Source organism: Lonchura striata, chromosome 13 (assembly GCF_050655825.1).
Source record: "Lonchura striata isolate lonStrDom1 chromosome 13, ASM5065582v1, whole genome shotgun sequence".
In the NCBI taxonomy this organism is placed as follows: domain Eukaryota; kingdom Metazoa; phylum Chordata; class Aves; order Passeriformes; family Estrildidae; genus Lonchura; species Lonchura striata.
In genome coordinates, this window is record NC_140715.1 from 6,344,458 (window position 1) to 6,357,600 (window position 13,143).

Here is a 13,143-nt window from a genome sequence, read left to right on the forward strand (position 1 = left end):
CTTATTTTTCTGTTCTTATTGTAAGGTACATTTTCCCTATATCTAATGAAAATCCCTCTTTCTGAAATTTAAACCTGTTACTGCTTTGCTTAACCCCTGTGTGAATACAAGGAACAGAGGGGTTCCTTTTCCTTTGCAGTGGCAAAGTGTTTTTATGTAGTTGGATGGAGGCTTAAAAGTAAGTGATGTGAAAAGTAAGTGATGTGAAACACAGAGGTCTAAGGTAAAGGCACTGTTAGTGCTAAATTATGCTGCTGGTCATCTCCCAAATTCATGTTTCATCTCTGTATTTCAGACAGATCCTGAGGTCCTCCTTTTATGTGCATAAATACTGATGGTGATGTCTAATCTTGCATAGCCTCAACAGTTTCACTCCGCATGTACACTGGGAAAAAAAGATTCCTTCACTCTTATTTACCACCACTACACACACAGACATCCCCCCAAAGCTTTGAGGTCTTGGATAAGTAATGTTTCTGGCACTGCCAAACACAGAGTAGTGTTGTCTTCTGAGCTCCACTGGCAACTTAGGCAAAGCTATTCAGCTTTTTTATTTTCTCTTTTTTTGCCTCACTTCATCCACTTCAGAGTAGATGTAACATTATCAAAAAAACTATTAGCACAAGAGGCTTAATTATGCTTGGAGATGCCTTGGTTAAGTGTGAATGAATTTCCTGGTCTCATTTAGTGGATGTATAGTTGCACTGGGGATAGGAGCTGGGAGCCATGGCAGTAATCTGGGAGTATGACAGTAATTCACTCCTGGGAACGTTCCCAGCTGCAGACACACCATTTGTAGCTACCCATTGCATGCACATGGATAATAATCTTGCATTAGGCCCAATTACATGGTGTTACGGACACACAACACGGGGATTACACACCCAGCCAGGAGCACCCCGTGACAGAGCAGGGGGGTAATTGGAGGAGACAGAAGGAAATGTTGGTTGTTAGTGCTCCCAGAGCTGCAGGGCCTGGCACAGCTCAGCCCCACCAGCCTGCTCCCCTCGCCTTTGCTGCTCCATTTCAGTGTCTCACTTTCAAAACCCACGTTTATCACAGGGGGAGGTAACCCAGCACAACCTTTTCACAATGTGTTGAGAGAGTTTTGAGTGGCAAAAGGAACTGAACATCGTTGTTTTACTCAGAGTGAAGCCCACAGACACATGGAAGCCTGTGCTGCCAAAGAAGGGCTGGAGTTTGTAGGATTCGTGATATCAAATCCTGTGTGTTAGAAACCTGTAAAAAATCTGCACTGCTCAAACATAAAATGCATTCAAAACCAGCAATAATCTAGTACAGGAGATGGTGCCTTTGCAGATCTCTTCCACCATTTACCTCAGTAAATGGGTCTGAATATTTCTTTCTAATTGAGAATTTTGCGAATGCTGTAGTATCTCATGATCAGCCAAATGTGACACAAAAGCAGCCTGGTGTGGATCAAAAACCTGAATGAGCAGCAGAACAGCCTCTAGTAACTATGGGAGATGCTTATTAAGACTTGGGGAAAAGTGCTCAATTTGAATTAAGTTTGAATTAAAATGTCTCAGTTTGATTAGCAGTTTTGCTCATCAGCTGCAGATGAGCAATGGGAAGGAAACCAGTCCCTGTTACTGCCAAGTAGCAAAGGGCATCTTCAGCATCCAACAGGTTCTCCCCTGGCCCTTTCACTTGAATCTGTTCAGATTGAAACAAGAAGCATCACTGTGGCTATTGCACTGTACTGATGCATATTATGAAAATGCCTTTGACTTAGAAAAATGGACATCTGCATAGGTTTTTTTTTCCTCTTTTGTCAATGATCAACTAGAATACCAGATTTTATTTTTTTTTTTAACTGGGATGTAGCAGGTGGTATTGTCATCAGTGTTGTGTGTTAAACAAAAAAAACAACATTCCTATACATTTTCCCACTTGAAGTGTGACTGGAAAACATTAAGACAGTAAGTTTTTAATAAATTCCAGAGGATCTGGAATGTTTCAGATATTTCTGTTGTGTTGTGTAACATTTTCTGTCAAATGAGATCTTTTTGGTACTAAATCAGATTAGAGATTGTGGCTATGTTGTCATGAAAGTATGATTTCAGATTAAAAAGTTGACAGGCATTCTGATGTTTATTATATGCTCTTAATTATAGTAATTGAATTCTAAGTAAGGGAGGTAAAATCTTTGTGTGATCTGTGATATACAAAATTGAGATTGAATATTGACCTGACAGCCTGGGATTTCTGCTCTCTGAATGTGTCCAAGGGACCTGAAAGGGTGCTTAGAGTTGCTGAGTTTTTAAAATAAAATACTGGTACTATAAGCAGGATTCAAAATTTAGGTAGTTTTCTTTTTTTCTCAAGATCTCTGCCATAAAAGTTGTGTGATTTCTTCTAGAATTAGGAGTATTGTTTTTTTCTGTTTCTAATCAGTCCTATGCAAGGTGGAGAAAAGTGTAAAGGATAATACATAAATATTATTGAAAAAACCACAGACATGACAGTCATTTCTGCAGGCTAGTGATTTTAATGTATTTACACTGTCTGGAATTACCAGCTCTGTGTCAGGGAACTGCAGTGGTGTTCATGACTTTGGAGCAAGTCAGAAGAGAACAAAAATGCAACTGCATGGAATTAAATTTGCACCAGAAGTCTTAGGAAGGAGATAAGTAATTGTTTTCAAGTCATGACAGGATTGCAGACTGAGCACTCTTCCCTTTAGGAAAATTCTGATTAGTAGGGACTATAAATCAGCTTTATTTTTCAGGAGGAGGAAGGCAGCTCCACGTGTGCCTGTAGCCACTTTGGGCAACTGGCAGAGCAGTGAGTTAGGAGAGCAGCTCCTCTGGGGCTGTAAATTGGAGTCAGTGGGGCTCTGACAGCTCACAGTGGTGGAGGATGTGCCACCTCAGGGGCTGCTGATCCCACGTTTTTTCATCTTCCAAGTAGTCCTTGGAGCATCCTTAGGGCTGCTGCAGTCTGCTTCTGCTTACCCTGCAAGATGTGACAAGGATCACAGCCCAAGGTGGGAAGTTGGCTGGCATAAATAATATTGTCTATAACCCCAGTTTCCTGAGTCAGCATCTTGGGTGTGAATAGTTTACAGGGAGAGGACTTCTAAATGAGAGGACAGTGCTTTTTCAAGGGATGTGTTGGGGTCTGGAAGAAGTGGGAGGTTTGAGGCTGAGGACCACTCAGCAGAATATGTGTCCCCACATGATGTTGGAGGAGTCAGAAGACTCTGGAATTCCTGTTTCTCACCGTTTTCCTGATATATACAAATCTCTTTCTAGACGTTTGAATTTTGGGTGGATCAATTTGAGGCTGGGACCTTGGAGCAGCCAGCAGACAACTGGAGCATCATTTATTTTTTCCCTTCATGTACTAAAAGTGCTGCTGTATTTTGTGTTCAACCCTGCCAGGACACATCTCTTAAAAAATCATTGTTGGGAAGAATCATGTGCATGATGGAAAGCTTTGCAGGATGTCTCTAGAGCACATCTCCACCTGGACACATTCCCATTCCAGAGTCTCCACTGCCTGGGAGCTGAGTGCTGTGCAGCCAGAGCAGCAGGGTTAAATTCCTGCAGCTCCAGCTGGGCTGTAGTGCAGACAGTTCACTGGCAATTAGTGCCCTTTGCAGTGTTTGGCCTCCTCTGTTCTGAAATAATTGCTGTTATCATAGATGTTTTATTGCCTTCATTATGGTTAACATTTAAATATCAATGAAATAGTATTCTACTAAGTTATCTGTGCAGTAGCTGTCTGCTAGAGTTATCCCTGAAATTTGTGTTTAAAGACAATATTAATTCAGTACTGATTTAGGATTCTTAGAAGGAGGGTTATATATTTGTCAATGAACTATGGGGAACCTTTGCTGATTTGAAAATAAGCAAGTGTTTGAAACCTTTGCAATACCTGAGCCACTCTCATTTGGTATCTTGTGAGCAGAAATGCTGTGTGATTGGAATAATGCTTAGTCTCTTAAATAGAAATATTTTAAGAACTTGTAAAACATTTTTGAATCATCAAGTCAGTAATGGGTGACCTTTCTGCATGCAGATGAGTTGCTCTGGGGAACAGGGATGTGTTCTCTGCCCTCAGTGCAGAGGGAAGCTTGCTGTCACAGCCTGCTCTACCTTAATCCAATCCACATCCTTTAGAAATCAATAGAAAAATCTCTCTTGAATTCCTATGGCCCCCATTGACTCCTGTAGTGCCATATGTGACTGATTCAGACATCAGCTACATCTGTGATTTAATGTTTGTGAGCTGACTTCACATGTGGCTTTTATTTATCACTGAATACCTAAAATCTTCCATCCCAGTGCATAACTCATTTTAAAGTAACAGGCAACCAAGGCAGAGGGTTGCCTCAGAATTATATTTTTATGTTTAGAGGGGGAAAAAAAATGGTGATGCAATTATAAATTCCATTTCTGAGCCCTGTTTGAACTTCCCAACATGTAAAGAGCAAACACATACAGATGCTGAAGGGTGGCTATGTTAATGTATATATTCATGCACTCTCAGTGCATTTGTTCCCGTTCTGAAATTGTTCTTCAGGCTTGTTTTTGGCTCATTGACCACAAAAGACTTTGGTTACATCACTGGGTAAATAAGGTAATGGAGCACTGTAGGACAGAGAGGTTCACTTTGCACCTTGCAGGCTGCCCCAGTGTGATGAGTTGTCCCTGTGCCCTCAGCAGGGACTGGGGCAGAGCTTGCAGCCCTGGCACTGGTGCCCGGGGTGCCAGCCCTGCAGCCCAGCCCAGCAGAGCCCTGCAGGAGGCACAGCTGGCACAGGGGCTGGCAGCTCCAGGAGCTGACTGCCAGCTCTCCTGCTGAACCTGACAGTGTTTCCCTCTTCATCTTGCTCTTCACATTTTCAGTAGGCTGCCTTCAGTCCTTGCCTATTGAGAACCTGAATCCACAAACCCAGTGGTTTGTACACCCATTGGTCCCAATACTTGGCTGTGTGTTCCTTGTCCACTTTTTAATATCTTCAACTTTTCCAGAGGATCTGGAATGAGTACTGAATGTTGTACTATAAGTTATCATGTGCTAAGACTGACAGCTCTTATCAGCCTGATGTGTGAATGTGTGTGACTTGTCTGATACAGATCTCTGGCAGCAGATCTCACATGCAAATTCCAGATTTTCAAAACTCTGCTTTTACTGACATTACTCTCTCTGCTCACAGATTTGGAAAGGAAGGGTAATTTTGCTCTGTTGATGCAGTTTGCTGTCATGGGTGTGTCAGCCCCCAATCTGGCTCCAGATTGCCAGTGCATCCATCTGGTGCAGCATGGTGCTGGAATACCAGCTCTGATGCTGCTGAGGGAGTACTGGGTGCTGTCCTGCCAGGATGCAGCACAGCAGCAGCAGCAAAACAAGCTGCAAGTGTCAGAGCTGCTGCCACCCTGCTCCTGAGTGTGCCTGTGCAGAGCCAGGGTACCCTGCTACCTCCTGGCTTTGCCAATGTGTCTGTGTGTGTGCGTCTTCCTGTGTACCCAAAACCCAGTCTTAATAGGGTAAAATCTAATTAGCTGTAATCTGCTGTTTTAGATGATGGCTCTGCCAAGGGATTTCTAGGCAGAATTGTAAAAGTGGTTTTTTAATTGGCAGATGACCAAGAAAGAGAGTTAACTCCTGCAAGACTTCTAGAGCTTTTGATTAAATGTCCTATATAAATACATGACATTGGAATAGCTAAGTAGTTCAGGGAAGAATGAGGTAGGTGCTGTTCCTGCTTCAGCAGGTATGTGTGTGTAATCTTCAGCACATACATAAACACACAAAAGCACTGTCTTCTGCCAAAGTGACCCTGTGGAATTCTGTGCCCCTTGTAGAAAGCAGAGGTTGCTCCCTGCCCTGCTGCTGTGGACACCACATATTTCAAACAGGCAGGGGCAGGACTGGGACACTGAGTGACACCAGCCCTGTCCATTCTCATGACAAGCTGGGCTACTGTATTTGCAGATATGGCAATTGCAGCATGGCAATTAGGCCCTGTTGAAGTGCTTTCCATTTCCTCTGCTATCTTGATAAACTTTATAGCTTCTAATTTGCTGGAGAGTCATTGATATAATTAGGAGCTACACAAATGGGAGCAGCACACACAGCTGATGGCAATCTCAGTTCATTCTTCCTGAGAAGCTCTAAGGGGGTCCCTCCAGCAGCCCAGATTTTCTCTGTAGGCTCTGCCTTGACAGAGCAGCAGCAATCCTTCCATGCCTGGCTCAGGACATGCTTTATTGCAGGCTGCTCCACTCCCCATGTATTTTCCCCTGAGGAAGGGGAGGAGAGGGAGCCCATCCATCCGTGTGTTTCTGAGGAGCAATGGGAGCTGTCTGTCCGTGTCAGCAGGCTGTGCTAACAAGCCTGGGAGAGCCAGCAGCTCTCTTTTGGTCGCAGTACTTCAAAATCCTTCAAACTGCCTTTAAATGCTGAGCCCAAGTCTGATGTCCCCCCACTCAGGCTGCACCAGGTTTTCAAAGTGGCAGTTGAGCAGACAGGTCTGGATCTGTTCCAGCAGGTGATAAAAACTCATTTTCTGTACCCCTCGTTACCCAGACGTGGTAAACAGTGACCTCCAGCTATGTGATGCTGCTGTTGGTTGCTTTCCCTGAGCAGAGTCCTTCATGGCATGTCACAAATTGTCACAGCTATCGGGGAGAGTGCCTTGCTGCTTGCCAAGAATTTTAACAGGTTGTTTCTGTAAATGGTGTGTTGGTGAACAGATGCAAATAACTGATCAACCAATTATTCTCTCTTTTTTTTTTCTCTCCTAACAGTACCCTCAACAACAACAACATCACCCGTATTCCTGTTACCAGCTTCAACCACATGCCAAAGATCAGGACTCTGTGAGTAGGATTTTCTCATTTTATAATGCAATCCTGATGCTGTAAGCTAACTTTTGGCTCTTTGTCATCTGTGATAATCTCATTTCAGTCCCTCAGGCTGCCTCAGGAGCCTGGGTGGCTGCAGGGCTGGGGAGCCCCTGGGGAGCCCAGGTAGGGTTGTGAAGGGGGCTGGTGGCCACAGAGCCCTGAGAGCCACTGTTCTGGATCTGCCCAGCATTAAATAACAGTCAGTTTTATCAAGATTTTGAATTTACCCAGAAAATAAACTGGCTTTTTTTTTTTCCCCATGGGAAAATATATAATGTGAAATGTGTTCCAAACTGGAGCATCAGCAAGATCGTAAAAATTGCTCAGATGGATCAAATTATTGAATTTTGTTAATATCCTATGCTTAAATCCCATTTATTCTTTTCAAATTCTGCATACTAATTTCTGAAACAAGGCATTTTTGAAGAAGATGAAAAAAGCATCTTTGCAGATACTTTCTGAAACAAAATGTCACTTACTCTGATGGATTTTTTTTTATAAAAGCTTCTCTTATATCAAATCCATTTGGTTTTGAGCTCCATGCCATTGCACTGGAAAAGCTCTGTTCTTTAGCAGATCAAAATACAAAGACTGTGAAATTAGACTAAGCATTTGTGTAATTTAGCCATAGCCTACCAAAACCATATCCTTAAGTAAATTATTTCTTTAAATTCCTTTAGGGAATACACAGCTTCAGGAAAAGTCACGTCTAAACAAAGCACCCCTGTTTTTCCTCCAGATTCTCAAACTCATCCAAGATGTATTTAATTCTTAAGGCAAAGAAAAGGAAATAGTAGCTAGCCTGAAAATTTTCTGTGCCACTGAAAAAATACAATACTTCAGGGATGCTATGCATGCAGCTGTAAAATCATATTAAATAAATTAACAGAAGTGAAGAAAAATGGCTCTTACTTATGTCAATCTCTGTAAGATAACCTCTGACTTAAATTTGCATTCTTCATCAAATGATGACATTATTAGACCTTAATGTAAGTAATTAAATGGAAATGAGATGTTTGTCTTTTAGAAGAGAATGGCTAAAGAAGATAAAGGTGTAGAGTTAAGGTTCCTGGAGTTTTGCCTTTTCTTATTCAGAAAATTTGCCTGGCTTTTCCAGATTAGCCAGTCTTGTCTGTTAGCAGAGCTCAGTGCTTTCAGTGTCTTCTGCCATTTTCCCTTTAGTTTAATTTCAGAGATGGCTTTGTATGTAGCTCCCTGGAGACTTACACTGACTAATCCCCCTCTGCTGTAATTAGGGGGGGAAAAAAGAAAAAAAAATGAAAGAACTCATAAATAGGATTTATAAAGGGAAGCTTTTCTATTGAATTCTGAGAGACACATTTTATAGAACATGAATGCTGCCCCACTCTAAAAGGATTTGCTGGAAATTTAATTTTGGGTCTATGGATAAAAGGGCAACTTTAGCAAACTTGCATTTGTGTTCATTCACCTGATGTTTTGTAAAGTCAGTTTCATCAAATGACAGATTTCAGTTTCCAAAGATTGCCAAATTATACACAGCACCCCTAGCAGGTCAATGTAGGAATTTGTATAAAGATACTGTTTGGGGAGGATGTTAATACTCTCTCAAGTTTCTTGTTGGAAATGGATCATGAATGATGTTCCTCACAGCTTGGTGAGTTCACCGTTTCCTTAAAAAATGATCATCAGTATGTCCACTTTCTCAAATAGCCTGACACTTGGATGTGCTTTTTTTTTGGAAGTTTTTTGTAGGAAATCCCTGGTCTGAATGTTCCTTAAGCAGGGATGAGTCCTTGTTCCAATCAGCTGAGGCCCAGTGCAGTGTGGACAGTATATATATATATATATATATATATATATATATATATATATATATATATATAGTGTTTTGCTTTGTTTGCTTTGTGTCTCTTTTACACTCGGTGAGATCCAGTAGCAGGATATTTGGGGGTGCTCCTGCTGCAGCTATCTGTGCCCTGATGGTTCTGTAAATAAACAGCTTTTCTTCATGGCTCTCAAAACAATCTGTCTATTGTACAACAGAGAAGAAAGTATAAAAAGTATATTAACCTTCAACATGAGCATTCAGGGGAAAGAAGAAAAAGGGTAAAATGCCAGGAAGTTTTGAAGCATTTGAAGAATTCTTTACTAAAATCAGCTCTTCTGTGCTAAGATTTTTTTAGCTAACTGTCTTTTCTGTTCTTAAGTTTCATCGATTTTTAGCCTTGATTGGAAGTGACAGGAATTAGTTTTTATTGATCTGCTTTCCTTTGCTTGAAACAGCTTTATTTATGATAAAGTATGTTCCCTCTACCAATTTGCTTAATGGTAAGTGTCCTGTTGTCTCTGCATCTGTGAATTACTGCTGAGACAGGTAATTACATTACTTCTTTTCATTTTTTTTATTTAAGGGTAAACTGAAAATGTGTGAAAGCACTTCAGTGTTTTTTGTGTTCACAGGGAATTCGTTTATAATGCTTTTGAAGTACTGTGAAAAGTCTTCTTGAGGCTGTATTTATTAATATGATTATAAAAAATATATTCTGATAGGCTTCTTTGTTAAGATAGGGTCTCTAAATGATCTCCTCTCCAAGCAGACGAGGAGGGCTCTGCTGAGGCAGAGAGCTGGTGGTTTGCACTCCTGAAACAGGAACCCCCAAAACCCAGATATATCAATTTGGTGAGGGGAAAAAACAGCTCACAGAACTGGAGAACTGCCTAACCCTAACCCTTTTTGTGAAATAGTGCTTTTCTGACTCATGTCTGCATGCAGGGGGTGCAGGGAATGGCATGGGATGAGTTCAGTTCCAGAAGGAAGGTGATCCTGAGTATCATTGTTGATTGCTGTGGTGGGAAGGATGAGACTCTGAGGACTTAAATAAAACACTGATTCTCTTAAGTTACCACAAATTCTTACTTAGGATGATTTCTGGGTAGATGATGTTTATATATTTATTTGTTTTTCACCAGAAAGGCAGATTAATGGTTCATAATAGCCTAACATTTTGCTAGAAATCTAACTTGCTTCAGCTTCAAATAAAGAGCTTCACTATCCCTAAACTTAAAGTTTTCTAGCCATCCTTGTGGAACAATTACATTTTACAGTACTCCCAGGAGATTAGTGCTTTCCATCTCCACAGGATAAACTCTCGGTTCCAGATTTGTGGGGGTTTTTCCTTTTCCTTTATTGTGGCTGTCCACCCCAGACATACAAATCTGGGGACTGTCAGCCTGGGCGCCACTGCTGAGCTGAGCTGCTGCTGTGCTGTAAGGACAGCTCACAGACAGACATTGCATTTCTTTGCAGCATGGACGAGGCTAAATCTGCTGCACACCAATTTTGTGCCTGTAATATTAGTGAATAATGTTTTATCTAACCATTTCTGACAGGATTTTTAATCTGGTTCATGATTTCATTTGGTGCAACACTCCAAATGCATGAGTCATTACAGGAATGAAATAATTACTGTCCTGGACTTTTGTTTTGACCTAAAATTTGGTAGCTATTTAAATGACCAGATTTGTTCCCTGAATCCATCATCATTTTGCAGATGTGATAATGGTTCTGCAAGTCCTGGCAGGGTGTTGCCCATGAGTGGTTCTTTCATGAGCTGAAAATTCCTGTCTAGATCCTTTATACTTCTGCTAAATTCCTACAGGAAAAAGCACATTGATGAACTTTTACAGGCAACACAGGAACAAGAATGGTATCAATAGCCTCTGAAGTTTTATTTTGCCTGTCTTTTCCCAGAATATTGTGCGTTGGAAGGGATCCATAAGAGTCATCAAATCCAAGTCTTCAGTGAATGACACATACAGGGATCAGACCCACAACCTTGGGGTTAGCACCATGGTCCAACCCACAGAGCTAATGTGGGGAGGTTGTCTCTCTCCACCTCTCCCCAAAGGATGGAGAAGAGAGAAGAATCACTCATCATCCTGTTCTTCAGCCTGGTCCTCCTGTTTAGGCAATTCATTCTTTGAATTCACTCAAAGACATCACATTGATGCAGTCTGTGAAATCACAGACAAAGTGATTACATGGAGAAATCTTAAATTCTGTGTATTTTTATCACTAGAATGGCCAGCTGTAGGTGGATCACCATTGAACTGAACTTTTTGAAAACCTTACAAATAATAACACAAATTTCTATCTGCCCTTTGCATAGTATTGAGGACATCCAAGCCCTGACTCATCTGCAAACAAGAACCTAGGGTGACCTCACTGAAATGGCAGCAGAGAGCGGGGCAGGCTCGCGGCTGATGGCTGCCTTAGTGGGTTTTGTTTCTAAAAGCCCAGTAACTGTGGGTTTGCTGTGTGTTTTGCAGGCGGCTGCACTCCAACTTCCTGCACTGTGACTGCCACCTGGCCTGGCTGTCGGACTGGCTGCGCCAGCGCCGCACCATCGGCCAGTTCACCTTCTGCCTGGCGCCCGTCGGCCTGCGCGGCTTCCTCGTGGCAGAGGTGCAGAAGAAGGACTTTGTCTGCTCTGGTAATGCTGCCAATCCTCCTTTATCTATCTCATATCTCCTTTATCTATCTCAGTTTTTATGTTCCCATAAAAAAAGCGGCGTGGAAAATGGCTGTGTCGTGTTCGAATGCAAACAGCAGCAATCCTGTTTGTTTTTGTCGTCGCTAAACTGTATGGGAGGAGATCAAGTTGTTGGTTTTTTCAGCTTTGTGAGAATTATTGGATTCCAGTTAACATTTCAGTTCTCAAATTACTTCTTCTGCTTTAACATTGCCAACGATATCAACATAAGAAATCAATTATGTGTGGATAATTTGGTATTTCTCAAGGGAAGAGCTCTACAGCTGACTGGAATACAAAAGAAAGGAAATAGAAAATGCAAATCTGAGTCTGTTGACAAATGATTGGACTTTAGAACGTGAGGAGCAGATTTTATCCAGGGACTAAAACAGGGATTCTTAGGGAGCCAATGCACTTTGCTGTTGTACAAGTTTCCACGCTGATTAATGGGGCTGATGATACTCACAAATCATGTGTCTGTATGCTGGGCCTATTCATCAAGTCTCTGGAGCTGCACTTGGTTCTTGTGGGATAGAAATACATTTTCCTAAAAGGAAATGAAAAAGAACAAAATAAAAAAAAATAAAAGACAAAAAGTGGAGAAAGAAATCTCTGAGTTGGGTTGAAAGGAAGGATGTGGTGGAGGAGCAGCATGGCAGTGTCTGTGCTGTGGAAAAAAATATACCAGATAGAAGTTTGGAGTTAGTTCTGCAGCCCCAGTGGTGACACAGAGGGCTTGTTATGGAGATGATGTGAGTCTGAGCCTTGATAGACTGTGAGTCTTGTGCTGTTTTGTTCCTTATCTCTCACAGCCTGTGAGCCCCAAAGGTTTATCCTATGGGTACATGGATTGGCTGATGGAAATACAGTAGAACTGCTTGTGCCAGAAGTGTTTTAGGAATGCCTTTTGTCTGTCATTCCATTTACATGTGACTAAGAGAACGTTTGTATTTAGAGAAAGAAAAAAGGTCTGACCCCACTCAACCATGATTAATTAATGCCCAGCCCAAAGGTGTGCTGAAGTGTTATGGGCATGTGGAAAATGAAGTTGTGCATAGTGCTCATTGAGACATGATATTTCAGATATTTCAGAGTGCTGAGCAGCTTCTACACTGTAGTGGAGATGATAGGCAGAATATCTGATAAGTTCCATCAAAAGTTTAACTAAAGAAAAAGGTTAGAAATGTAACAGGGAGAGGAAGGATAAAACAAATGGATAAATGAATGAAGCTATTAGCAGAAGCTAATTTTACCAAAGAGGCAACCACCACTTTTTTTTTTTCCTCTCATGAAATGAAGTTTCAGATGGAGCATGAGTTCAGCTATTTGGATTTATGATACAGTGAAGTGAAGGAAAATGAGTGTTTAAGTCAGGAGAAGAGATAATAATTGCTGAATGAGAAATGTAATGTGAACAGAACTCATTTAAATGGGGTTGTCTGTGCAGACTGAGACTTCCAAAAGTGGCAAGATTTTTAACAGTTCCCTGTTGGACCAAGAGGATATAAGAGTTCTCTCAATATCTGCCTGCTTTTGCAAAAAATACAAAATCATGAACATTCAAGGAAAGAAATTTTCAGTGAGATAGTCCATCAACTGTATCCCTGTAACTCTCATTTGGGAAATGAAATTAAATGTACTGAAAAAGAAGTTCATTTGGAGAGCTCATTTTAGTGCTGGATTTAGCTGAGAACTCAGCTTAGTACATGCTAGTTTGATAAAAACCTACATGGACAGCTAGTTTAAAG

At 41.4% G+C, this 13,143-nt stretch overlaps 1 protein-coding gene across 2 annotated transcripts in view; it reads left to right on the plus strand.

The window, feature by feature from the left end:
• SLIT3 (slit guidance ligand 3) overlaps nt 1–13,143 on the plus strand; it is a 482,119-nt gene that overhangs the window by 280,943 nt on the left and 188,033 nt on the right. For both annotated transcript variants that reach the window (XM_031506039.3, XM_085591180.1), the window contains 2 exons: nt 6,783–6,854; nt 11,193–11,356. In XM_031506039.3, the coding sequence (XP_031361899.3) occupies nt 6,783–6,854; nt 11,193–11,356 (236 nt within the window). The remainder of the gene's footprint in view (nt 1–6,782; nt 6,855–11,192; nt 11,357–13,143) is intronic.